The following is a 27541-nucleotide window of genomic DNA, read 5'->3' on the forward strand; positions in this document are numbered from 1 at the left end:
CTTGGCTGTGATGCGCTTTGTGGGACGAGCTTCCACCCATCTGTTCATGTACTCCACCCCCATAATGATGTATTCCTTCCCTGATTGAGTGCAAGGTAGTGGCCCTATTGCATCTATCCCCCATTTTTCAAATGGCCCATAGGTTTTGATTGGATGCTGATTTTCATGGGTAAGACGCCTTGGTCCAGCTTTTTGGCAAACCTCACATGTGCGGCACCAATGTTGTACATCTCGATGGAGGCTTGGCCACGTGAACCCTGCTTGTAAAATCTTTCTGCTAGTAATCTCTTGTGCAAAGTGGCCACCACACACACCTTCATGACAACTAAACAAAATATCCTTTATCTCTTGGGATGCAGGAACTCTCCTTAAGACAGCATCTTTCCCTCTACAATACAAGTCCTCATTCACTAAGCTATAGCTGGTAGCCTTTTTTGCCAACCACCTACGTTCACTTTTACTCATACCAGAGGGTGCTTCACAATGCTCAAGAAAGTAAAGTAAATCATGCAACTCCTCCTTTCCCTGGTATAAAGGACTTTTCACAAGGATAGCACCTACTATGAGAGTTTGTAGTTCTTCACCTGCTAAGGCATCTGCTTCTCGATTTTGATCTCTAGGTACAAAGTGCACTCGAACTTCTTTAAAACCCTTCAACAAGGCCTTTGCTTCCCTCATCTTAACAGACAATTTGTCATTTTTACAGGCCCATACACCAACCATTTGCTTAACAATCAACATGGAGTCACCAAAAACATTTAGCTTTGTGATGCCCTGAGAAAGACAACATTGCAACCCTAAAACAAGGGCATGGTACTCTGCCTCATTGTTAGAATGAACCTCTTTTAGATGAAACCCTTTTGCAAAGATCTTCTCCTTCTCTGGACCTAATATTACTATGCCTGCTGATGCCTTGTCTTTGGTCCTCTTGTAAGCCCCATCAAAATACAGACTGTGTGCTCCCAGTAGAACTTCAGGCTCCGGGATAGGCGGTACCTTACTAGGTGCCTCTTTCTTGGCCTTCTCATAACACCTTTGTGTGAGGACATCTGCCAAACAAGCACGGGTGGAATCCTCTACTTGTAGTGTGTAGTCAAACTCTTGAAGCTGCACCACCCACTTTGCTATTCTTTGAGACAATTCCATGTGTTGTAGGGCATATGGAAAAACCTCCTCAGTTGTGATCACCACAAATTGTCTCGGAAGTAAGTAAGCCCGAAACTTCTCCACTGCAAACTTAAGAGCTAGCACCAATTGCTCAGTTGCGCTGAAACCCTTTTCATCAGCTGTCATCACTCTACTAGAGAAGTAGACTGGTCTCATGAGAGATGTCTTTGGGTCTCTTTGCATCAAGACAGCTCCTAGAGCTTCTGGACCTACACTAGGATTTACATAGAATAATTCACCCCATGTGGGTTGTAGGACGACAGGCAATGAGCTCAAAATGGTTTTAACTTCTTGAAAGCACCTTTCACCCTCCTCACTCCATGTCAATGTAGTGTGTTTAGTGAGCTACTGCAAAGGATAGATTGCCTGAGAAAGGAGATGTATGAATCGTCCCATGTAGCGAACCTTTTGAATGAAGGAGACTAGTTGCTTCACGTTTGAAGGAGTAGGTAAAGCTAACAATGTCTTTATCTTTTCAGGGTCAGCCTCAATACCATCTTGAGACACAACATGGCCTAGTAGAGTGACCTTACTCTCACCTATGTGGCACTTGTCTTTATTCAATTGCCCACCCAATTGGGCCAAACGGGTGAAACCTTCATCAACCTTGGACAGATGTACTTCCCTAGAGCTGTAAATGCAAAAATCATCAATGAAGACTCGTATGGACTTACCAAAGTAAGGTTGAAACACCAAGTTCATAAACCTCTGGAAAGTAGCTGGGGCATTAGTTAAACCAAAAGGAATAACTCTATAAGCAAAACACCCCCAAGGTGTTATGAAGGTAGTCTTTCTTTGGTCTTCATCTGCAATTCTGATTTGGAAGTAGCCTGAGTACACATCACACACTGTGTACCTTTCATGACCAGCCACTTCATTTAGTATTTCATCTTGAAAAGGCAAAGGAAAATGGTCCCTTTTTGTGGCTGCGTTTAGAGGCTTGTAATCCACACATACCCTCCACTTCCCATTTTTCTTTGGTGCTACCACAACTGGAGACACCCACTCAGAATCTTCCACTGGGTAGATAAATCCTGCCTTGAGTAATCTTTTTACTTCTTTTAAGAGTGCATCTTGTTGCACTAGCCCTAATCTCCTTAGCCTTTGCACCACTGGTTTAGCACCTTCCTTTAATTGGATATGGTGTTGGGTTACCGTCACTCCTTTAATGTGCTAGAAATCAGTTATAAAGAGGCCAGCATGCTTCTTTAGTACCTGCAAATAGGGTTCTCTCTCTTCTTCTAGTAGGTCCTTAGCTAGCATCTCCTCTAAGCCTGTGGATTCTTTCTTGTTTAGAGAGTCTTGACCACCTTCTCCTTCTGGGTTTCGCAGTATTATACCCATGACTTCCAAAGAGCTAGCATCCTCCTCAGATGACTCATCCTCAGATGAAGAGCAGCTGCTTGTGCTCCATTCATCCATAGAAGTCTCCATCTCTAGGTCTTGTTGTCTACCCTGCTTCATGTCATACACAATTTTTTGTTGCTTGCCACCTACCTTATGATTTGGTCGTAACTCAAGGGAACCTGTCTCCCAATCTTGCCTAGCTTTCATAGCCATAAGCCAAGGTCTTCCAAGGATTAGCGGATAGCCCTCCCCCTTAGTTGGGATCACATAAGCATCAATTGAGATTGCCACACCAAAAGCTGAAACCTTTACTCCATTAACCTTTCCCACACAAGCCACCCTTACATTATATGCCATCTTAGCTTGTAAGGAAGTTTGCTCGTTTACTTCCAAACCCAACCTGTGCATTAATTTCTCTGTCATAACACAAATCTCGGCTCCACCATCTACGTACACATTGGAGACTCGCTGACTCTTAATCTCTGCATCAATGACTGGCACGATATCCTTCATGCCTCTTGCACTAATAGACCCAACTGACTTTGCCTTAGCCCTCCTGGTGCTGACCATCTTAGACCAGGTTCTACGCATCTTTGGGGAAAGGTGGAGGAGTTGCTGCCATGAAATCTTTGGTCCTTGCTTACTCACATCTGCTACCAGGTCGTAAGGTATGGATCCTACCCCAAGTGGAAAGTCTTCTACTCCTATGTGCCTCCTTGACCTACTCTTCCTTTTCTTGTCTCCTATCACTTGGGAGGAACCCTCATTCCCTTTATCCGGCTCTGAAGCTTCCATTTCATCAGTTCTTTGTCTCCTAACTCTCTTTATTGGCATGGCAACAGCTTCCTCCATTTTTTCTTTCCCTTTATCCTTACCATTGTCAAGACTTATGACAGAGACAGCCCTGTCCTCCCCTCCCGATGGTAGTGGAGGGATCTCTGTTGGTGCTTGTGGTGGTGGAGGAGGGGGTCTCAATATTTGGATTGGTGGAGCCACGTGTGCATTTTGTCCATTTAGTGGCCTAGCTCGAGGAGGAGTGACTTGCTGGCGAGGAGGCCGTCTTTGATTACCATTTCCTTGATAGCGTCGTGGATGGGGGCAATAATACATGCCGTGACCTACCTCTCCACAGTTGTAGCAAATGTACTCACGTGCTTGCCTTTGTCCTTCTTGTCTATTTCGTTCATTTCCTGGCTGGGGAGCCCTTACACCTTGAACCAGATTGATGGACAGGCTCTCTAGTTGATTGGTGATTTGTTGAAGTAATTCTTGTTGAGAGGACTCTTGGTCTATTGCTCCTGTCCCTACTACTACCCTTGCCGTAGGTTGAGCTAGCGGTGGAGACTCCATTCCCCCTTGTAGTTGAGCTTGGAATTTTAACTTCCTATCCTTCTCCCTTGCATAAGTCATAGCTTTATCAAAGGTATCTGGGAATTTACCTTTTACCTTTTCTCGAAGGATGGGGTAAAGCCCTGCCAGGAAACAGTCCTTCTTTAGGCATTCTGGTGCCTTTTCTCCTTCACCTATTGATGCACACCATTTCTCCCACAGGTTGGAAAACTTTCCTTCATAGCTTCTATAGTCATTGGGTGATGTTTGGCGTAGCTCTAAGAGCTGTCTCCATATCTCCTCTGGAGGCTCATGGCGGCGAAATTCTTCGATGAAAGCCATCTTTAAGGACTCCCAGTCTCTTCTTTCTTCAGGTGCCAAAGTTTGATACCATAATTTTGCACCTTCCCTCAAGACCAAAGGAAAGGCCCTTAACTTAGTAGCTTCGTCATCCCTTCCCGATACCAGAAAGGCCATTTCCAAATTATCCAAAAAGTCTGGAGCAACCTCCCCAGGCTTACCATAAAAATTAGGGAAGGCCATAAGTGAGAGAGTAAACAGCTCCAATTTATTTTAAAATAGAGTATGGTAATTACAATTTGGAGCTTTAGCACAACTTAGCTCAAAATAGGATGAAGATCGACACATCAAAGGAATGGTAATAGTCTAGTAAGGGTAGAATGACAGGATGAGGAGAGCGCAAGATTTCCCCAAGTCTCTCGGCTCCAAACAACAGGGCTATTCTTTGCTGATAAAAGATTTTTCTATCAATACAAATATTCACACTGATATGACGCACAAAATGGAAAGGAAACATGCGGGGATCATCATTCTCATTATTGGCATCCATACTTACACACAAGAGCCTAGCTTAGTTGCACCACCTTGGGACCAATGAGCCTGATCAGCCACAGAAGGTCAGCACCTCGGATCACTTCGACTCTTCCTGATGCATCTGTGAAGACGTAAGGCGTGATGGGACCACTTTGTACAATGCTGAGCCTTTTAGCAAGCAACAATTGGATGCTATTACCATAATCAGCATGACGAATGAAAGTGACACCATTAATGTGTAGCACATCATCAACTAAGATAGTTTCCTTAGATTCAGATAACTTCTTGAAAATTAGCAGCAAAGGTAGGGCAGGGAGGCTTTTCACCCGGTCTCCAAAGCACTTTGGACAATATCCAAAGTGATCTTCACGCAGACAGGAGGTTGGCTTGGGATTGGTGATGTCTGGATTCACAAAGTGCACTGGGAGCACTCGCAGACGGGCGGCAATCTTGTAGGCAAGCCTTCGCCTCTTTGCTTCAGGAGGATTTAGGGGTGAGAGTCGTGGTTGCAAGTTGGAGGTTGAAGTTGGTTGCTCACTAGCCTTTTTCTTGCCTGTAGTGGTCATGTAATCCCTTATTAATGAGATTAAGCCAAATGTTACCTTACGCTTGAGCACGCGCTGCGGCCTTGGGCCACTTAGGTGTAGAGGTGATCTTCCTCCTCTTAGTCGGCTCCTCAGGAAAGAGAGGTCTGGTGATGCTTTCTCTTCCCTTAATGTGTGTCACAGTACCTTCGTGTATGTTGATGTAGAATATTTCAAGCTCGTGTGCGTTGAAGGTTTCTGGAGCACTCATAGGTTGAGAGGAGAGGTATATCAAGCTCTTCTTCTTACTCTCCTTCGTTGGCGACGATCACGAACAAGGCATGTAGAAGAACTTACTTCTTGAATTTCAATGACACTGCAACCTGGTAACAAGACCTCGATGAAAGCTTTTAAGGCATCTAAAGCCTCCTCCTCTTCTGTTCTCCAATTTGCAAACTCCTCACGCCATTCGTCCATGTTGTAGATTGCACATCTTCATTGCTTGTGGACTGAAGGTCTGTGTAGCCCTCCTCAGTGGGGGCACCAAAATGATAGCGGGAAAAAGAGCAGTGCAATCGGGTGGCCTCTGTACTCGTGCACACTCCACAAACCACGCCTCATGCAAACAAGCAAAGAACAAAACAAAGGGGGGCACCACCCTAAATTAAGAGGTTTAGGGACCTCACACATAGTGCACATAGGCAAGTGAGACTTCTGGCATTATGATGGCATCAAAACATATGGCAAAACACATAGAAACGAAGCTTAGGGACCTTATGTAGCATATATATACACAAGACATCAGCTTAACAATACAACGGCATCTGATCATACATAACAAGGATATAGAGAAGCAAGCCAAGGATGGCATAACCCCTTGTCAAAAACAATCAACCCAGCAAGTAGGTATGATCCTACTAGCAACACATCAATACCTTAGAGAATGATGGCGAGGATGGTGGCCATGGAGCATGAGAGAAGACTCCTTATTTAGGTTTTAGGGCTAGTAATGTAGCATACTAGAGGGAGAGAGAGAGGGAGAGAGAGTAGAGCTCCATCCATAGCTCCTCGTTGTGAGCAATGTCGTCATAGCTTCGTTGCTTGGTGAAGTGGGTGAAGTGTTTTTTTGAGTGAGAGAAGGCCTCCTTATATAGGTTTCTGAGAGGGTTTAGGATTAGGGATAAACATGCTTAAATCCGCTGATTGGGGTTACTTTTTGCTTAGGGTGGTCAACAGATTGAGGTCACCTGATATGTCACCATCAAGATATTCTCTAGAGTGATGTGAGAGGGGAGGGTAAATGCTGATTTTTCTGATTGTGACACATGGGGATAAGGCCTTGACCAGCATTTAAGAGCAGGTAAGGTGGCTGTTGAAACTGGAGGTTCTGCACATGTCAGGAGAGGACCTGTTGGGTCCTCCTGAATATCAAATTCTCAAAAAATCCTCAACCATGGCTTCTTTTGACATGTGTTCTTTGAAAAAATCAGCATGTCTCTTTTCAACTCAAAAGTCTTTATCCCTGTTGACTCACCTTTACCATAAGATTTTCCCCTTTTCTCCTCCTGTAACTGCATTGTTGATGCCCAATCACTGCTTCTAGTAACAGTGAACTGTTACCTACCAAATACTTATGGTGCAGTAAAAAATATTTACCATGGGTAAAAAAAGTTACTGTAGGTAAAAAGTGATTTGTATTTACCATGTAGGTGAAAAATATTTACTGTAGGTAAAAAATATTTACTGTCGGTAAAAAAGTGAAAACGGAGTATGCTGCGCTGTGAGTCCACACGAACATCCTCGTGTAAATTTCACTAGAAATTCACACCTAGAGTGGGCTATTCAGTAAGATATAGGTTGTAGGCATGCATAAGGGCTCGTTCCCACGTATCTTCTGTCCATGGCACTTTTTACTCTTTGGTGCTTGTGAAGTAGATTTTTCTTCTCTTTCGAGATCCCTTGGACTAGAGTATCCTCATCTCCCCAACAACTGACTGTGCCTTTATTGCATCTTCAGAAGGGGTCCTAAAAACCATGCATCAACACACACACACACACACACACACACATCAGTGCCCCATGGGAGGTTGTAACAATTTTCAGTAGGTGTGCCCATCCTTTCTTGGCATAGCATGTCCTCAAGGTGGTGAGAGAGTGATCATGGCTATACTGGGCATTCAACTTTTCTATGTTTGTTATGCTCTTCCATTTTGAGGTATTTGATATTTCCAATGTTTGCAATAAGCCAAAGTTTATTGTATTTTTACCACTTAAATTGCAAATTTCTGACTGGATTTCAAGCTTGCCTTGAAGAGAATCAACAAAATTTTGTAAGTAGTAAATATCCTCAATTTTTAAAATTTCAACTTAAAATTCAAAAGATTTTTATTGTGCAATTTTTCATTTTAAGATTTTCTCGATTAAAAAACTATTTTTTGGTAGGTCCTATTCGAGACCTCTCTCTCTCTCTCTCTCTCTCTCTCTCTCTCTCTCTCACTCACACACACACACACACACACACACGTCAATTCAACTCCGAGACCATTCGACTCTGTCCCTTTGCACAAAGCTACAATGTGCAATGTGCACATTCTCCATGCTAGAAGGACAATTATACATGGAGATGCCAAGTGCGAAATTTTATGTCAACATTATACAATGCGTGGAATCTTTGGAAGTCTACATCTTTTGAAGCTCAAGTATAAATTTCAAGGCTAGACGTGCATTTGTATGGAAAGGAAAAGGGAGTTCTTTATCCTCTGCACTATCTAGCACGGGCACATTCAAATGGGATGGATGGTGGGGGTCATTCGAATCATCATATTTAAATTGTTGATGAGTAAATTCACTGCAAAAAAATAAATTCGGGCCAGCAAGTAAATTCGAGCCAGTCAAGATTGTCTTGCACCTTGCACATCGAACCCACGACTTGCCCCATTCAAGGCATGGACTCTAACCACCATGCTCACATGCTTTTACTGAAGATCATGGTACTCCAATGCATTACATTGTAAGTGCAGGCTGATTTGTAAATTCGTGTGTGAATCGCATGGTCTACAATGCATGCATGTCGTAATATGTCACCTCCACCCTTGATCCCATTCGAGCATGCGCATGCCATGTAGTGCTCTGCGTTCTTTATGGCCTTCAAAATGTAAAGTTGAGCAACCCTTTACAAAAATAGAAGTAGTCACCCTTCAAATTTGAAGGTTGGAGTCAATGGTCGATAGATTTGCCTTGAGCGAGCTGAAAAGTCAAAACAATTCGTTGAAGGGAGGGGGAAAATTAAAACATCTACTTGGAAAAATTAAGAAATAGAGATGCATTGTAAACCAGTGAAAGGATCATGGTGGCTTTCAAATAAAATAAGAAAGTGATAAAGTCATTGGGTTGAGTTTAACTAGAATCAATGTTCGAGAAAAGATTGCCTCACATTATCCTTGATTAGGTTGATCATCAAGACTAGCCGGTTGCAAATCATGATAAAGGGAAGAAAAACATTGAAATATGTGAGAAAATAGTTCAAAAATTTTGCAAATTTATGCTAGTATTTTTGGTTCGCTTCTTTGTAAAGAAGAAATTCGATCGACGATCGCTTGATAAAAGAGACTTTCTCGAATATTGACTACAATCAATATAAAGAATGCAAGAAAAGTCAAGCCATGTGGGGTTGTGAAATGAAATGTGAAACAAGTGAAAGAGTCACGATGGCTGTCTAAAACAATAAGAAAATGATAAAATCATCAATTGAGTTTAACTAGAATTATATAAGGTAAAGCAGTGTTTGGGAATGTCTCTTTTATTAAGCGATCCAGTATCCTTGCAAAGAAGCAAACAAAAAATAATAGCAAGCTTTGAGATTTGTAGGATTTTTGAACTAAGTTTTGACATCATTGCACCGGTTTTTCTTCTCTTTACCATGGTTTACTTATATATGTGTGTGTGTGTATAAATAGATAAATAAATTTACATATATAATTAAAAAACTCATTAACATATATTATATATTTACTTATTTATATTGTGTGTGTGTGCGTGTGTGTATCTACTTAACATAATATGGCGAAGGGGAGTCCCTTTTACACGTGGTGCAAGCTGCGAGATGAAGGCTACATTCCAAAAGAGGGAGAGAGAAAGAGAGAGAGGACACACGATAAAGAGGGAGAGAGAAAGAGAGAGGTTGCTTAAAGCGGTCAAACGTACGTGTGTGTGTGTGTGTGTGTGTGTGTGTGTGTGTAGAACCTACTAGAATTATGCAAGTTGAAGCTTCACTTTATCATTCTAAAAGAATAGAATGCAAGAGAAGTCAATCCATGTGAGGAAGTGAAATGAAAGGTAAAATAAAAATATTCATTTAATACTTTAAAACCAAAATAACATTTAAGGTAAGTCTCAATCTTCACGGAAAACATTGAAAGTATGTCTAGCCCACCACATCTCTAAGGCTTCTTTTAGAAAGCCAATGAAAAGAACTCATCAATATGTGTGTGTGTGTGTGTATCTATAGGATTTACTAGAATTATGCAAGGTGAAGCTTCACTTTAACATTTTAAAACAATAGAATGCAAGAAAAGTCAAGACATGTCACTATGTGAAATGAAAGACGAAATAAAAAATCCATTTACTATTTTAAAATTGAATAACATTTAAGCTAAGTTTCAATCATCACTAAAAACATTGAAAGTATGTCTAACCCAACACTCCTCTGGAGCTTCTCTAGAAAGCCAAAAAGTTAAAACATGTCAAGATGTGAAATGAATGGTGAATAAAAAGAACTATTCAATATTTCAAGATAAGTTTCAATCATCACTAAAAATGTTGAAAGTATGCCTCACTCAACTCTCCTCTAAGGCTTCTTTTAGAAAGCCAACAATACTGATTATTTTGGAAAATTTCCTCTTTGAATCTACCATAAAGAAAATTTTATATGTTTGTGAAATTGACATTTCCTGAACACCTGAACACCGGCTCCAGTGAAACTCCATGGCCTTGCCAAGGACTATAAATAATATAGATATAGATGAAGTTCTAAGCTTTTTGACTTTTTGACATAACTCACAACTCAAAACTCAAAACTGTGTCTTTTCATTTTTAACCATCATAGTTATTAGTACTTACCACCTACTCTTCACTTTTGCATTACAAACCAAAAAAAAATTAAGTCTTTCTTTGAAATGAGACATGTGGATGCCCTCTCCTTTTTAGAAAAAATTAACTTGCATTATATATAGTATAGAAGAAGGTGAAAGATGCACATTGCACATTATCATTTAAAAATAAAAAATAAAAAGAAAAAATAAAAAATAAAAAAATACCTTGTATTATTCATTGTGCATACACAAGCTAAATTCACAACAAGAGTCAACGGTCGTACTCTTTCTTTCACCTCTCTCTTTATTCCCAAGGAACGGAGGTAGATCTATAAATTTTATTTATACGATTCTGGCGTCCAGTGAGCTGTAATGTAGTGGTAGTGTTGTTGAGTATGTAGCTGTTGGATTCAATTCAATCACACCGATCCATGTTTTGTGTCGAAAGTGGATGGTAGAACTGCTCTTTTGAGAGGGGGGGGGAAAGCAGTGCTAATTTTTTGTGGGTCCAGAGAAGAGTTTTTTTTTTTTGTGCTAATGGACAACCTCCATGGTGAAGGTACATTCCTTTTTGAATGTCTTTCATCATCTCTCGTGAACCCAACCATAATCACGAATGGTTTATATATTAGAAAAGGCTCCACTTAATTAATAAGGTGAAAGGTACACATTACACATTATTATTTGAAAATAAAATAAAATAAAAACACATTAAAAACTTTTAAAAAAAGAATATATTAATGCTTTTATTTAAAAAGATAGATTTAATAAGCATACAGATAATAAATCAATTTAATAATTTAATGAAATGAATCTTTGTGAAGTCTTTAAATAAAAAGACTCTTCACAAGTGAGAGTTTTTTTTTATATAATATATTGAATCAATACTTCACATTATGGATCGAACTCCTATGCGTAATTTTTAAAGGGACATATGTCAAGCAAACAAATTTGAACAACCTTCACCCATATGGATACTAAAGCCTAAATTTAGCATGCCAATAAAGTGAAAGGAGCACAATGCACATTATCATTTGGATAAAAAATCAAATAATAAAATAAAAATATACATTATATTATTCATTATAAATCCAATAATCATGAATGGTTTATATATTAAACAAGTGAAAGGGTCACGGTGGCTTTCTTAAACAATAAGAAAGTGATAAAATCATTAAGCTGACTTCAACTGGAATCAGTGTTCCTCCTGGAGAGGATTGCCTCATCTTAGCCTTGAACCAATCGAAAATTAAGACAAGCCGGTTGCAAACCATGGTAAAGGGAAGAAAAACCAGTGAAATATGTGAGAAAATAGTTCACAAAACATGCAAATTTTAAATTTCTGCTAGTATTTCCGGTTTGCTTCTTTGTGAGCAGAAAACTCAACTGACAAGAGCTTAATAAAGGGGACTTTCTCGAATATTGACTAGAATTAAGTTATAATAGAATGTAAGAAAAGTCAAGCCGTGTGAGACAGTGAAATGAAATGTGAATTATGCAGGGCGAAGCTTCACTTTAACATTCTAAAAGAATAGAATCCAAGAAAAGTCAAAATATGTCACGATATGAAATGAAATGTGAAATAAAAAGATTCATTTACTATTTTAAAACTAAAATAACATTTAAGATAAGTCTTCATCATCACTGAAAACATTTCAAGTATGCTAAACCCAACTCTCCTCTAAGGCTTAAACCCAACTCTCCTCTAAGGCTTCTTTTAGAAAGCCAAAAAGGCTTCACTTAAATAGTAAGGTGAAAGATGCACATTGCACATTATCATTTCAAAATAAAATAAAAAGATACATCGAAAAACTAAAACAAAAGAATGTTCTAATGTCTTTACGAAAAAAGATACATTTTGATAAAAAATAAAGAATAATAAAACAATTTAATAAAATGAATCTTTTGTGAAGTCCTTAAATTAAATGACTCTATATAATTCAAAATAAAAAAATTTAGTGAAACAATATGTTACATCATGGATCAAACTTCTATGAATAAAATTTTTACTCCTTTGTTCTCTAAAGCCTTTTTTAACATGCTTAAAAAAGGAATTTACCTTTGAGAAATAGCATTTGAAAAAACATGACTCCTTTCTATTCAAGACTTTTGAGGCTCTTTTGAGTGACACTTAGAATTAAACGACCTTCACCCATATAGATACTAAGGCGTTTAGCATGCCAAAAAATGAATGCACCTTTGCGAAATAGCATTTGAAACAATGGGTCGACTGCATGCACATGTATATAGATACATAGAGAGAGAGAGAGAGAGAGAGATAGAGAGAGAGAGAAAAGAAGAAGAAGATACGTATCTTCTTCTTCCTCCTCTCTCTCTCTCTCTCTCTCTCTCAATGAGAAGAGGCTACTTTGTACTACTTTAAACCAATTCTAAGAAATAATACAAATGGTGATGACTCTGAGGGCACTGAAGAAACAACCTGGAACTTTACCCAAAAACCAAATGAAAATTCTCTCCTAAAGGATTAAAATTTTCCCATGGTAAACTAAATGGAGAGAAAATGATAGTAGCCTCATAAAGATAGGCACTTCCATCAAGAGCACACTCTGCAAACTCTCTCTCTCTCTCTCTCTCTCTCTCTCTCTCTCTCTCTGAGTAACAAATCTTGAGTTTGACTTGTCAAGTTGATTTCTAAGACCCCTTGGTATTTTTCTACATTACATTCTTCTCATATATATATATATATATATATATATATATATATATATATATATATATATATATATATATATATATATATATATATAAACTCATGCGTTAGCTTTCTTGGCTAATTGAACAACAAAATCTTAGAAATTATGATTAAATATTATGTGATATGCAAGTCTGCAAATCCTCATAAATTATACACCATGTACACCAAGGTTATACATCCCATCTATAGATCCTACAACAATTAGGCCATGCTACGAGCAAAAAAATGTATCACCTCTAAGTCATTTGCGAACCAATGAACATCAAAGAATAACCAGCTGAATGGAACAATATAGCAACGTAAAGCATCCAACAATTACTTTATGTTTCAAAAAGGTTATAAGGATAAACACATTGATGTGGGTGGATTTTCATTGGATTGTCTTCTCAGAGGGCATCTCCTCCATTTTTCTATATGAGATGTCACTATTAAAAGTTAGTTATTATAGTTGCCTTATCGTAGCTTTGGAGGATGATCTTAGTTAATAATGAAGCATCTAGAATCTATTTGGCACTACCTCATCGATGCATAGAGAATGTTTGAACATGTTGCCACCTTGGGGAAAGAAAAGGGAAGAAAGTGTCACAGACTTATCCTAGCTAGCTTCTAATTAGCTGCAACAACGTGCGGGTCACATACTAGTATAGATACTAAGGCCTTTAGCATTCCAAAAAATGAATGCACCTTTGCGAAATAGCATTTGAAAGAACATGACTTCTGTCTTTCAAGACTTTTGAGGTTTTTTTGAGGGACACATATCAAACACTTAGAATTGGACGACCTTCACCCATAAGCAAGCCAAAAATATGTGATGTGTGAATGATGACCCGCGTGTGAGTATGGATTAAGCCACGGGCAATCATGGCCACAATCAAGCATGTCATAATCTAATGTGTACAAAACATGACACGCAATAAATGAGCGATCGAAAACCATCCAACCAATCCTACTAAGAGTTAATGGTCCAACAAATGGGTAAATATAATCAAGTTGAGGTCAACATGTATGCAAAAATTTATGATACAATCCATTATCATTCTGATGTTGCGGATTCTGACAACATCATGAACTACATTGTGAGGGGGGATCGCATACCTAGCTAAGTGCATTTGGGAGCAAGGAATGTGAGTGTGAAGAGGGGGACCGAAAGTCCATTGCCCCAAATTGCATCTAGCATGGTATGAGGTCCCTTTGGGAGGAGAATTGGACTCTATACAGTATAGGGACACACATTAGGAAAGAGCCCCTTTTCCCAGGTCAAAATCCCCAAAAGGCAATATTTACGGTGCTCAAGAAAAAGAAAGAAAATAGGTTTGCCACCATTTCCTTGGGCCATGTGGCATAAAATCGACAAGGTTTATCGTTTATTTCGAGCAGTTCCTGTGGTTCCTGACGAGTCTTCTTCCGCTATCAGGAGTCCATACATGACCCGTTTAAAGGAGTCGATAATGACCCGTTTAAAGGTTTGTCGCGCCCTTACACGAGAGAGAGAGAGAGAGAGAGAGACCTGCGCAGGTGCATGCTATGCCGAGGGGCAGCTGGCCAAGCTGGTTCATGATCATGATGAGTCTTGTCGCGTTAATGTTGAGTTCATGTAGTGGGCGATGGCGAGCTCTCTCTCAGCAAGATTGCTTGAACCAAATGTGCGACGGTGTGCGGGTAAGCTATCCATTCAAACTCAGCAACAACACCCACTGCCCATCGTATGACTCTTCCTTCGACCTCGACTGCCAGCTCTCCCAAGGTCAAGAGCGCTTATATTTGAACAACATCACTAACATTACTAATTACTTATATTTGAACAACATTACCGCGTCTGGTTACTCGAATGCGGCGGTCCCTAGAAGAGTATTGCACATAGACTTTGACGGTATCATTGTGGATTCCACCGGCCTTAATGCCTCCTTCACCACACTCCCCAATGGCTCATGTATCCCTTCCACAGTACCACCTACCTTGGCACTTCCTCCCTACCCCTCACCTTTCTTCTTTTCTGACGATAACCTCTTTGGTAGCTTTGGTTGTTCCGTATTGGGTGTTATTGCTAGTGGTGAGCTCCTTTCAGATGCCTCTATGTCAAAGCTGAAGTCATCAAAGATAGAGATCGGTGGTTGCTATGTGCTTTGCCCAGGTTCGTGTTCTCTCTCTCTTTTTATATATATATATATATATATATATATATAGATTGGTTATCCCAATTCTCTTCTAAATAAAGGTCTTGAGTTCAAATTCCATTAGATAGATCTGTGAGGTCTCCTGGATTGTGATGGTAAAACTTCCCTCTCTCTCTCTCTCTCTCTCTCTCTCTCTCTCTCACACACACACACACACACACAAACTATTTAAAGCTTAAGACCACGTAAAGTTTGGTGGTCATCAAATGAATCTTTGAGGTCTTTCTGGATTTGTTCCTATGATGTTGAAAATATTCTTCTTCTTTTTATTCTCCCCCCCCCTCTCTCTCTCTCTCTCTCTCTCTCTCTCTCTCTCACACACACACACACACACACACTCGCACGCGAGCACACCCATCCTCTATTTTTTTTTATTTTTCATCTTTGTAAATTAGACATCATCTTCAAAAACAATATTAAATCTTAATTGATTACCAAATATATTTTTTTTTCTCAAGTTCAATTATCTCTTTGTTGCAAACTTCTTTATAGGAGAGGATGAGGTTAACCCAATCTGTGGAGGTCGTGCATGTTGCAACTCCAGCTTAACTAGCGGGATATCGCTTCGAGATATTGCTATTCTTGTTCAGTATCCGGAGACTCCTAATCCGATTAACCAATGCAGTAGTATGTATTCGACCATCTTTTACCCTGGCAAATATACAAACTTTTCGAGGCAAACCTATGGAGTAAAACTCGGTTGGGCCTTGCCATCAAACCAATCTATTGAAGACATTAAACAAAGTCCTGAGTTTGCATGCTCCGACCACTCCAACCCAACCATTGTGCCGCAAGTTCCTGGGTACTATTGCTCTTGCCAACATGGATTTCAGGGTGATGGATATGCGCAAGGACTTGGTTGTGCAGGTAGCATCTACAACTTATTAGATAACATCTCATTCTCTTATAAATGCAGTTGCATCATTTTTACACATAAGTATGTCCATGTTTTCAAGTAGATTTAGTAACAATCTCTTTTTAAGTGTGTCCAAAATGTTACCATTTACTTCTTAATGCTTTCTAACAACCTACTTTGAACAGACCTAGTGCCTCTCCTTTAATAGAATTGCATTTCTCAAAAGATACCCTCTAAGATATCTTCTTCCTGTCCTCCTACGCCTCTCCCTATTCATGTTCCTCACTCCTCCTCCCCGAACGCCTCCTCTTCGAACCATCTCGAGCAGGAGTCACTCAACAATTTTTCGAATGGCCAAGCAATCTGATCGTGGAATTCTCACAACCTTGTCGCATTTAAAGGGAGACCATCATTTCGAACCTACCGTTTTGCAATCTAATCGTGCTAAAAACGCATTGACCTTCACATACCCTCATGTCCTTGCTGTAACATACCTTGCAAGTAGTGCGCTCCAAGAGACGACCTTCTTAGCTCGATAGCATTGATCACGGATGGAGTATGCATTGAGAGAGAGAGAGAGAGAGAGAGAGAGAGAGAGAGAGAGATCCACATCTGCCTGCAAAAAAATAGGTGCATTCGTTCCAAAAAATAGGGGGCCTGCACGCATGCATGCAAAGGACATGTTTAGCAGTGGCTAAAGTGAGTCACCACATCATCTTCCTCGATTCTCTTCAAGGTTTTAGTTTTCAAAATTGTATCGACCTACTTGCTTGACTTTAAATATAATACACCAATAAGTCTCAAATATTCTCCTCTTCCCGTATTTTGCTTTACTATTCAACCCCTCCTCTGCTCTTCTGCCTCCTCTCGTCCCCTCCCTTCTCATTAGCTCTACATCAATTTCTATCTTTCTCTCATATGTACTACGCTAACTGCCTTCTTCTACAAAGCGACGACGTGTTGCCACCTTGAAGCCTCTGTCTCCTCCCTGCACGCATTGACATTGAAGGCCTCCGTCTCCTCCTTGCCCTCTCATGGCCTCTTCAAGACACCAAGGAAATGACGGTGATAGCTTCGCAGGGCATGGCCTGCATGATAGATCAAGGCCATGCTTCATGAGGGATTGGCTTAAGCCCCTCTCAAGTCGTGACAGCCCACCCACACCGCTTCGCCTCTCTTGCTTCTTCCATGTCACCCTTTTTCCCCATTGTTATTCATCTCCTCTCCGTTCCTTCTTTCTGCCTTTTTCCCCATTGTTATTCATCTCCTCTTCGTTCCTTCTTTCCTGCATCTGCCAAGATTCGTCACGACTTCCTTTTTCCTGAATCGTGGGCACATACTTGCTCGACTTTAAATATAATTATACACCAATAAGTCTCGAATATTCTCCTCTTCCCATATTTAGCTTTACTATTCAACCCCTCCTCTGCTCTTCTGCCTCCTCTCGTCCCCTCCCTTGTGATTAGCTCTGCGTCAATTTCTATCTTTCTCTCATATGTCCTACGCTAACTGCCTTCTTCTACAAATCGACGACGCGTTGCCACCTTGAAGCCTTTGTCTCCTCCCTACACGCATTAACATTGAAGGCCTCCGTCTCCTCCTTGCCCTCTCATGGCCTCTTCAAGACACCAAGGAAATGACGGTGATAGCTTTGTAGGGCATGGCTGTGGAGGTCCCGCATGTTGTACCTCTCACTTAATTAGCGGGACATCGTTTCGAGAGATTTATATTGAGCTTGGATATGTGGAGACCGGTTTAGGGTACACCCCAATGAGCTCATGCAGCAATATGTATTCGACCATCTTTTACCCTGGCAAATATACAAACTTTTCGAGGCAAACCTATGGAGTAAAACTCGGTTGGGCCTTGCCATCAAACCAATCTATTGAAGACATTAAACAAAGTCCTGAGTTTGCATGCTCCGACCACTCCAACCCAACCATTGTGCCGCAAGTTCCTGGGTACTATTGCTCTTGCCAACATGGATTTCAGGGTGATGGATATGCGCAAGGACTTGGTTGTGCAGGTAGCATCTACAACTTATTAGATAACATCTCATTCTCTTATAAATGCAGTTGCATCATTTTTACACATAAGTATGTCCATGTTTTCAAGTAGATTTAGTAACAATCTCTTTTTAAGTGTGTCCAAAATGTTACCATTTACTTCTTAATGCTTTCTAACAACCTACTTTGAACAGACCTAGTGTCTCTCCTTTAATAGAATTGCATTTCTCAAAAGATACCCTCTAAGATATCTTCTTCGTGTCCTCCTACGCCTCTCCCTATTCATGTTCCTCACTCGTCCTCCCCGGACACCTCCTCTCGACCATCTCGAGCAGGAGTCACTCAACAATTTTTCAAATCGCCAAGCAATTTGATCGTGGAATTCTCACAACCTTGTCGCATTTGAAGGGAGACCATCATTTCGAACCTACCGTTTTGCAATCTAATCGTGCTAAAAACGCATTGACCTTCACATACCTTCATGTCCTTGCTGTAACATACCCTGCAAGTAGTGCGCTCCAAGAGGCGACCTTCTTAGTTTGATAGCATTGATCTTGGATGGAGTATGCTTTGAGAGAGAGAGAGAGAGAGAGAGAGAGAGAGAGAGAGAGAGAGAGATCCACATCTGCCTGCAAAAAAATAGGTGCATTCGTTCCAAAAAATAGGGGGCATGAACGCATGCATGCAAAGGACATGTTTGGCAGTGGCTAAAGTGAGTCACCACAGAATCTGTCTCGACTCTCTTCAAGGTTTTAGTTTTCAAAATTGTATCGACCTACTTTTGCTCTCATACTGGTGCAGTCTTTATTATATCAATACTGCGTGGGATACCTCCTCCGATCCCATCCTCAAGTTCCACTGCTATTCTAGGACTCATCTCTAGTAAAAGAAGGATGAAAGATTTGAACTCGCAACGTGAGCATGAACGTCTAAGTTAACTCCCCTAGCCAACCCGAGACCCAGTGGTTGCTGTTGTCTCAAGCGATTCACAAAGTGAAAAAAAAAAACGATTTTACCTTCTCAGTACCCATAGTCCCCAGCGTCGCCCTCGCATCTCCCCCCCTCCTCCTCCTCCTCCTCCTCCTCCTCCTCCTCCTCCTCCTCCTCCCTCTCTCTCTCTCTCTCTCTCTCTCTCTCTCTCTCTCTCTCTCTCTCTCTCTCTCTCTCTCTACCCCCCCCCCTGTGCGCTGCTGTCGGCACCTGCAGTCTGCCCTTTTTCCGCCTGCATCTGCCAAGATTCGTCACGACTTCCTTTTTCCTGAATCGTGGGCACATACTTGCTCGACTTTAAATATAATTATACACCAATAAGTCTCGAATATTCTCCTCTTCCCATATTTAGCTTTACTATTCAACCCCTCCTCTGCTCTTCTGCCTCCTCTCGTCCCCTCCCTTGTGATTAGCTCTGCGTCAATTTCTATCTTTCTCTCATATGTCCTACGCTAACTGCCTTCTTCTACAAATCGACGACGCGTTGCCACCTTGAAGCCTTTGTCTCCTCCCTACACGCATTAACATTGAAGGCCCCCGTCTCCTCCTTGCCCTCTCATGGCCTCTTCAAGACACCAAGGAAATGACGGTGATAGCTTTGTAGGGCATGGCCTGCATGATAGATCAAGGCCATGCTTCATGAGGGATTGGCTTAAGCCCCTCTCAAGTCGTGATAGCCCACCCACGCCCCTTCGCCTCTCTTGCTTCTTCCGTGTCACCCTTTTTCCCCATTGTTATTCATCTCCTCTTCGTTCCTTCTTTCTGCCAAAGTCCCTACCCCTGCCCATGTTGTGCCTCGAGGTCCATGGCATCAAATTGATGTGGAGGGAGAGAGAGAGAGAGAGAGAGAGAGAGAGAGAGAGAGAGAGGCGCTTTCATGTGCGCAACCAAGCAACATCAAGCAGGATAGAGAGCCGCTCCACATGTCGAGTGTCTTTTTGCATGCATCTTTTTTCTTAAGAGTAAAGTACTCATATCAAAGCAGCATCTTCGGAAATTCTCATGCAATTTTTTTTTCTCAAAATGGGTATCCCCTACCTACTACTTGGTCTCCCTTTATTAAGGCGAATCTCTTCTATCCGCTCCTTTTCAAAAAGGCAAACCCCCTGTCCCTTTGTGAATCACTTCGGCCTCCATTGTGGGTTGCTACAGTGCCAAGCATGAACAGAGAGATCCTCCTACACCCTCCTTGTTCGGCCGAATTCCATCTCTTGTCAAAGGCTCCACTGACTATCATTCTACCTATCTTGGCTCTATACCCTTCGTGCTCGCAAGGACACACACACACACACACACACAGATTCTAATCCCCTCCTGCATTCGCTTTATACCTTGTGTGCTTGCAAGGGGAAACACACACACACAGACCATCCAGATGCAATCTATTGTATCTATTTTTGTCTTCTCTCCCCATAACTCTCAAGTAGCACCTGCACGGGCAAAGGAAGAGAGAGAGAGAGAGAGAGAGAACGTTGTCTCTGAGCATGATGATCCTCCCCCTGATCATCGTAGCTGATCGGCCTGCACCTCAGAGTGCACGAGCTGCTAGTTTCGCCTGCATCATCCCTTGCGGCCTTGTAGTGCGCCTGTGGCCTTAATGAAGGAGCTCCCTTCTTGGCCCCTGTAGTTCATGCACGGACACAATTGCTCCATCGCGTTCACGCCCACCTAGCACGTCTCCAGCTTCATGCGCCAAGCGAGTGTGTGCATGCGCGCACACACATATCCTGTAGGCATTCGGAGTTCATCATCAGCTTCAGGAAGGAGGGAGAGAGAGAGAGAGAGAGAGAGAGAGAGAGAGAGAGAGAGGACATTCCTGAGCCGACCTTTATCTGCGCCAAACACTTGTCTGTGACACGAGTACGGAAGAGGAGGCACGTCCACACACAGATAGAGGGAAATATCTCCTCCCAAGGCTTAGAATCCCATTATAAATTCCCAACATGCCTTCAAATTTTCCAAAATTCCCACTGATAAAAAAATTGTAGCTTTTCATAAGAAGACTGATTGTGTATTTCATTATCTTTAGACATAACTCCCTTTAGTGCGAGGCAATTTTTCACAAATTACATTCTAAGCAAGCAAAAACGGAACTCATTGCCAAAAAGGAATAAAGACTAGAAAATCTTGAACAAATCCAACCAAATAGATACAAGGGTATTTTGGGAATTATTTAAATTGGAGGGGTGTTTTGGAAATTTTCACAAATTAGAGGGTATTTTGGTAATTTTTCCATAACTTAATAAGAGAGAGAGGTTTTCTTTTTTCTTTACCCAAACTTAGGTATCTTGTGAGATTCCCCTCAATGAGACATGCATGCCAACCTACCTACCTACCTAAATAAATTATTCGTGTAGGGTAGCTTTGGCTCTTACATACAAAACTAAGATTCCATTCAAACTTAGTACATGCCTTCAATTAATGCATAACAAATACATATATCCCACATAACAATATATTCCTTGTTTCTTAATCTGCATGACATGACATTTTGCTTAGTTTTCCATTCAAAATTGTTGAAATATCAAGTTCAACATGTACAACTCATGGCTTACTATCACCAACAATCATCATTATCGGCATGCTTTGATGGATACACATACTACAACTGGATTACACGGAGTTGGTCTACCTATTGGAGTAATGACTTTTATCCATCCAACTCACTTACTAGCGGTTCACACTAAACCAACGTACTAGTTTCCCTTTATGGTGTACTTTCTCTTTTATGCATTCTAGACTTCTTATCTTGAATTAGTGAAGAAGAAGAAGAAGAAGGTTTTGACTCCATGTGCAAGTGTGTGTATGCACGCACACACTTACAAGGGCTCAAGCTCTCCCCTTTTCTATCTCTTAATATGATATCAAAGCTTGATCCTGTCTAAGAAGCTTGAAGCAACAAGCGGGAGCAGTAGAAGAAGCAATCTCCATATTTTTGGGAGCCATCACCCAACGATCTCCGATTGAAATGCTTCTGTTTGGAGATTGTGCATCTCAGGTTCGTGTGCAATCCTTTGGACTAAGAGTGTATAGCTAGATTTCCATTCCTTGATTTCTATCTTTGAGTTAGAGTGCATTCGCATGCAAGAACGTTGAGTTTCAAGCTTCTATAGATCTATTGTTTGGCGGTGCAAAAAACTTCAGTTTGGCTACAGTGCTCACAAATACTATTGCATATTGTGAAGCAAATGTATGTACGCATATTGTGGCTATAGAGTTCATAAATACTATTTAGTATTGTGAAGCAGGTGCATGTACGCATATTCTAGTTATAGGTGGTAAATGACTATTTTTAGCAAGCTACTCAAAACTTGTCATCTAACAATGATAGACTTAACCAAATTGTCAAAGAGAAGATAGACAAGAACAACCTCCATGCTTGTAAGTTTAGAATGATCAATTTCCTTATGGATAAAGGGTATTGGGAGTATATTGATAGAGAGCATGAGACAGCACCAACATCACCAAAGCAAGGTGCAACTACTATGCAGATAAAGGACTATAAGGATTGGAACCAGGGAGCTCGAAAGGTCACATATTGGCTTTTTGTGAGTGTCCAGGCCTGCTTGACATGCTTCTAGGGTTGCATTTATAGTTTATAGATTTTATCTACCAAAACACACTTTGTCGACTTAGCTAATGATTCTGCTTTCTTTATAGATTGCGATTTGGTTCGTTGTTTGACAATCACCTGAGCTTTAGTCTCTGCTTGACCTTGGAGTTTTCGTTTCCTTTCCTCTTGTTGGAATTAGGGTTGCAGAGAAACGCACACAGCTTGGAGAAGACGAAGGAAGCTCAAGGCACACAATGGAGATTGTATTACTTAGTGTGCAATGGAAAGATGGACAGCCCTAGATTGATGGGCATATATACAATGCTCAGGGGAAAAAACCTCCTAAAGAGGGAAAAAATGCCCCGGCGGTCCTAGTGTGCTCACACACATCACTACCACATGTATATGGTAACAAATCCCCCCTGGAGTGATGCGGTGAACGAGAGCTGGCACGTGAGTAAAGGGAAGTTCCATGCCCTGAGGACATGATCAGTCCACAAAGGGGAGTAAGCCCAAAGCTTTGCGGAAAGCTTCAAGACAATGCCTTTGTGAAAAGATCTGCAAGGTTGTCTTGTGTTGGCACATAAGCCAAGCTAATCTCTCCTGCTGAGAGCCTCTCCCTGACATAGTGGTAATGCACCTCAATGTGCTTTGTGCAAGCATAAAAATTGGGTTCCTCGCAACTGCCAATGCGCTCTAACTGTCAGTGTAGATAGTGTTGGCAGTGTCCTGTCCAACACCCAAATCATCCATAAGGCATCTGAGCCATACACACTCAACCGTAGCTGTGAAGACTGCCCTGTACTCAGCCTCACAACTCGAAGTGGCCACAGTAGGTTGCTTCTTGCTCAACCATGATATACATGAACTGCCAAGCATGAAACAAAAACCACTTGTGGACACTCGCATGTCAAAACAACCAGCCCAATCTGAGTCCAAAAAAGCATGTAAATCTAGCGGCAATGATCCCCCTTGGGATAAAACAAGCCAAGATGTAAAGTGCCACTAAGGTAGCGGAAAATCCTCTTGACAACCTGCCATTGCTTAGACCCTGGGCTATGCATAAATCTGCTGACCTGTGAGACTGCAAACTGAATATCCAGCCTCGTGTTGCATACATAAATGAGGCAGCCAAGAGCCAAGAGTAGTTTGGTAAAGAGTGACATCAGTAGGATCGCCAGCATCATGTATAGTCAACTTCAAACCTGTTTCCATGGGAGTGGCAATAGGTTTTCAATCCTCAAGTCCAAACTTACATAGCAATGTCTCTATGTAACTTTTCTGACACAAGACAATACCACCATCACACTGCTTAAACTATATACCCAAGTAATGATGCAGCAGCCCCAAATCTTTCATCTTGAAAGTAGCATACAAATCAGCCTTAAATTCAGCAATATGTCTCTCATTTGGTCCAGTGATTAGCAAACTATCGACATAAAGAACCACAATGAGAAGTACATCACCCTCACGCTTTACATACAGTGTGCTTTTTGTTGGACTGTTACGAAAGCCTCGTTTAACCAAATGAGTGTCAACTTTCTCATACCAAGCACGAGGAGATTGCTTCAACCCATACAAAGCCTTCTTACATCTGCACACTTTGTCCTCTTGTCCTTTTATGACAAAACCGCGAGGCTGCGTTACATTAACTTCCTCAAATATGTCACCATTCAAGACAGCAGTAACAATGTCTCATTGATGTACATCCCAACCAAAATGAGCTGCCAATGCACATAGAAAACGCACAGTAGTCATACGACAAGTGGGAGCAAAATTTTCTTCATAATTTTTGTTGTGCATAACCCTTTGCAACAAGTCAAGCCTTATGGCGATCGATCTCACCATCCCGCTTGCGTTTCAACCTGTTAAGTACATAAGTGGCACACATGATGGTGGCCTCAAGCCACAAAGAATGCGGCAAAGCTTGACTTTTGACCATACATCGTGCCATTTCCGTCAGTTCCCTGTTTTTCCTCTCAGCAACACCATTTTGCTGAGGTGTATAAGGCACTATACATTGGTGTTTTATCCCACGACTAGCCAGAAATGCATTAAGTTCATGAGACATATACTCCCCCCCTCGATCGGAACGGAGGGTGCCCATAGTACATTTCGAGACATTTTTAGCCATAGCCAGAAATTGTTTGAAGCACATAAAAACTTCGGACTTCACTTTAAGCGGAAATACCCATGCATGCCTGGAGTAATCATCAATGAAAGTCACGAAGTACAGGTAATTTCCCAAGGACGGAGTTTGCATGGGCCCATAAACATCACTATGCACAAGCTGCAACCTCCATGTGGCCCGAACTGAACCATCCTTTGGAAACTTAGAACGTTGTATTTTACCCAAAATACAGCCTTCACAAACATGTTTGATAGGTGCTTCAAGAGGCGGCAAAGAAGCAACCATCTCAAATTTCTGCAAACGCAGCACTCTAGCAAAATTCAGATGACCAAAACATGCATGCCAAATTTTTGCATCTGAAATAGCCCTTGAATCTGCAACAACATTTGCAAAATTTTGTCCACACTTGTCATACAAAGTGAGCTTATAGAGCCCACGGCACAAGAGGCCAGATGCAACAATTTCATCACCAAAACTGAGATCATGAACTGTACATCTGTCGTCCACAAATTTGACTACAAGTCCAAGTCTAGCAAGTGCGGATACAGACAAGAGATTCTTCTTGATCCCAGGTACATAAAGTGCATCAACAAGTGTGAAAGAACTGCCATTAGCAGCAGTAAGCACAATCTTTCCAACTCCCTGAACTGGATAAGAGGCATTGTTGGCAGAAGTGACAGAATTCCCATGAGGGACAGACTCGAGAGAGGTGAACAATTCACGATGTGAGGTAATGTGCTTTTTAGCACCACTGTCGAAATACCACACATGTGAATCTGCAGCAACTGACAAGCATGCATCATGGACAGCAGGATTTTAAGTGCACTCTGCGCTAAAAGCCCATTCTGCATCAACATCAACAACACAGTCTCCTTTCACAGAAGACTCAACAATGGCTGCATTTATAGTAATACCAGCATTTCCAGTGGAACCACCCTCTTTCTTCTTAGCCTCTTTGGCCTTCAACTTAGGACACGACTTGATCAAGTGATCTTTAGCTTTACAATAATGGCAACATATCTTCTTTTTGCCCTTATCACCAGAATTTTCAAACGAATTTCTGCTAGCAGAAGGATTAGGAACAAAAAAATTTCCACTCGCAGAAGAACCATAAGAAGTGGCTGCATTGCTGTTACCACCCTTTCTTTGAGAAGCAATAAAAGCCTGTTGAAGTGCACGTTGCCTAGTCCTGTTTTTTCTTGAAAGTGACTCTTGCAACAGCAATGTGCATAATGCATCAAACTTGACAACTTCTCGATTTCCTTGGGTCATAAGTCTCCAAGTACTAGCAAAAGTCTGGTAAGAATCTGGTAAGGCATCAAGAACAGTCTGCACAAGGAAACTATCTGAAATGACTTCTCCAGCAGAAATAAGTTGTTCATTGATATCCTTGACACTAGCAAGGAAAGTGTCCATATCATCTTCCTCATGCATAATCTTCGACTCCAGCTCTTTACGTAGCAAAGCAATTTTAGCCTCATTGCGACTTGCATAAAGACCAGCCAAAATATCCCAAGCCTGTTTTGCAGATTTCGCTCAGCGGATGTGACGAACAATGGTGCACTTCATAGACAACGCAATCAATGCATGAGCTTGCGCATCCTTAACATCCCAACGAGCTTATTCTATCGTAGGCAAAACAACTCTAACAGCAGCAATCCTTGCAGCAAGACATGCAACATCCTCAACATCGCCTACATCCTCAGAACCAGGATGTACATCAATGCCCTGCACAATATTCCAGACGCCCTTTGACACAAGAACGTGTTGCATCATATAAGCCCACATAGGGTAATTGTCCCCATCCAACCTATCCTCAACAGCAAACATCTTGAACACATCTGTGTTGTTGTTGTCAGCCATGGTAAATGCTGCACCTGATGTGAAAGCTGCCCAAAAATAGAAGAAACGCAACGGGAACAACACGTGCTATATAGAACAGACCGTAGAAGACTGTAAGGCACCTGTTATGCAAAAAACGGCACTGACAGAAATTCTGCACAAAATGACGAAATTGCCTGTGCAAACCTGCCTGTAGTGGAAACGGAGGCCAAAATGAGCCCAAATTGAAAACCTGAGCAGACTAAGCTCTACGAGCCTTCCCAAAATATTTGTCGACCTGTGAACGCTTGCTAGAGCTCACTGCAATTGGAGAAAGTGAGCAAGCGTGTGCTGGAGCAGCTGGCGACTAAGCCCAGGAGGATGCAACCTGCTCTGATACCAATTGTTGGAATTAGGGTTGCAGAGAAACGCACACAGCTTGGAGAAGACGAAGGAAGCTCAAGGCACACAATGGAGAGTGTATTACTTAGTGTGCAGTGGAAAGATGGATAGCCCTAGAGTGATGGGCGTATATACAATGCTCAGGGGGAAAAACCTCCTAAAGAGGGAAAGAATGCCCCGGCGGTCCTAGTGTGTTCACACACATCACTACCACATGTATATGGTAACACCTCTTACCTCTATCTTCTATCTCTTTGCATCTCTGAGAAGCCTTGACACTTTCACCTGAGTGTTTTGTTTCGTTTCTCTGTTCTTGCAGCTTCCCTCTTGCCCTTGTTACTACCTTGATAAGTATCGTGGGCTCTCTCTCTAATGAGCTTGTTCAAATCATTTCAACCAAATTCATAGGCATATTTCCTTTCTCACTAGGGTATTTTGGGCAATCTTCAGGTATTTTGTACATTCCGTGCAATAGACTAGTGGTGGCACCAATCCTTCTTTTTCTTGTGGACACTCATTTTTCCAGTCATCAAGTCCTCCACATTTATGGGACCCCCTAGTTCTTTGATGAGGTAGAGAATCTCTCATAATGGGTGGTTTA

The 27541-nt window shown here is 41.4% G+C and overlaps 1 protein-coding gene across 1 annotated transcript in view; it reads left to right on the forward strand.

Moving 5' to 3' along the window:
• The first annotated feature begins 14111 nt into the window (after window positions 1–14111).
• The window catches only part of LOC147422260 (wall-associated receptor kinase 1-like), a 73597-nt gene continuing 60167 nt past the window's right edge, over window positions 14112–27541 (forward strand). The window contains exons 1-3 of the mRNA XM_086502466.1: window positions 14112–15138; window positions 15677–15703; window positions 17710–18063. Of these exons, the coding sequence (XP_086358592.1) occupies window positions 14532–15138; window positions 15677–15703; window positions 17710–18063 (988 nt within the window). The 5' untranslated portion in view covers window positions 14112–14531. The remainder of the gene's footprint in view (window positions 15139–15676; window positions 15704–17709; window positions 18064–27541) is intronic.

Source organism: Adiantum capillus-veneris, chromosome 27 (assembly GCF_014529385.1).
Source record: "Adiantum capillus-veneris isolate H3 chromosome 27, ASM1452938v2, whole genome shotgun sequence".
Lineage (NCBI taxonomy): Eukaryota > Viridiplantae > Streptophyta > Polypodiopsida > Polypodiales > Pteridaceae > Adiantum > Adiantum capillus-veneris.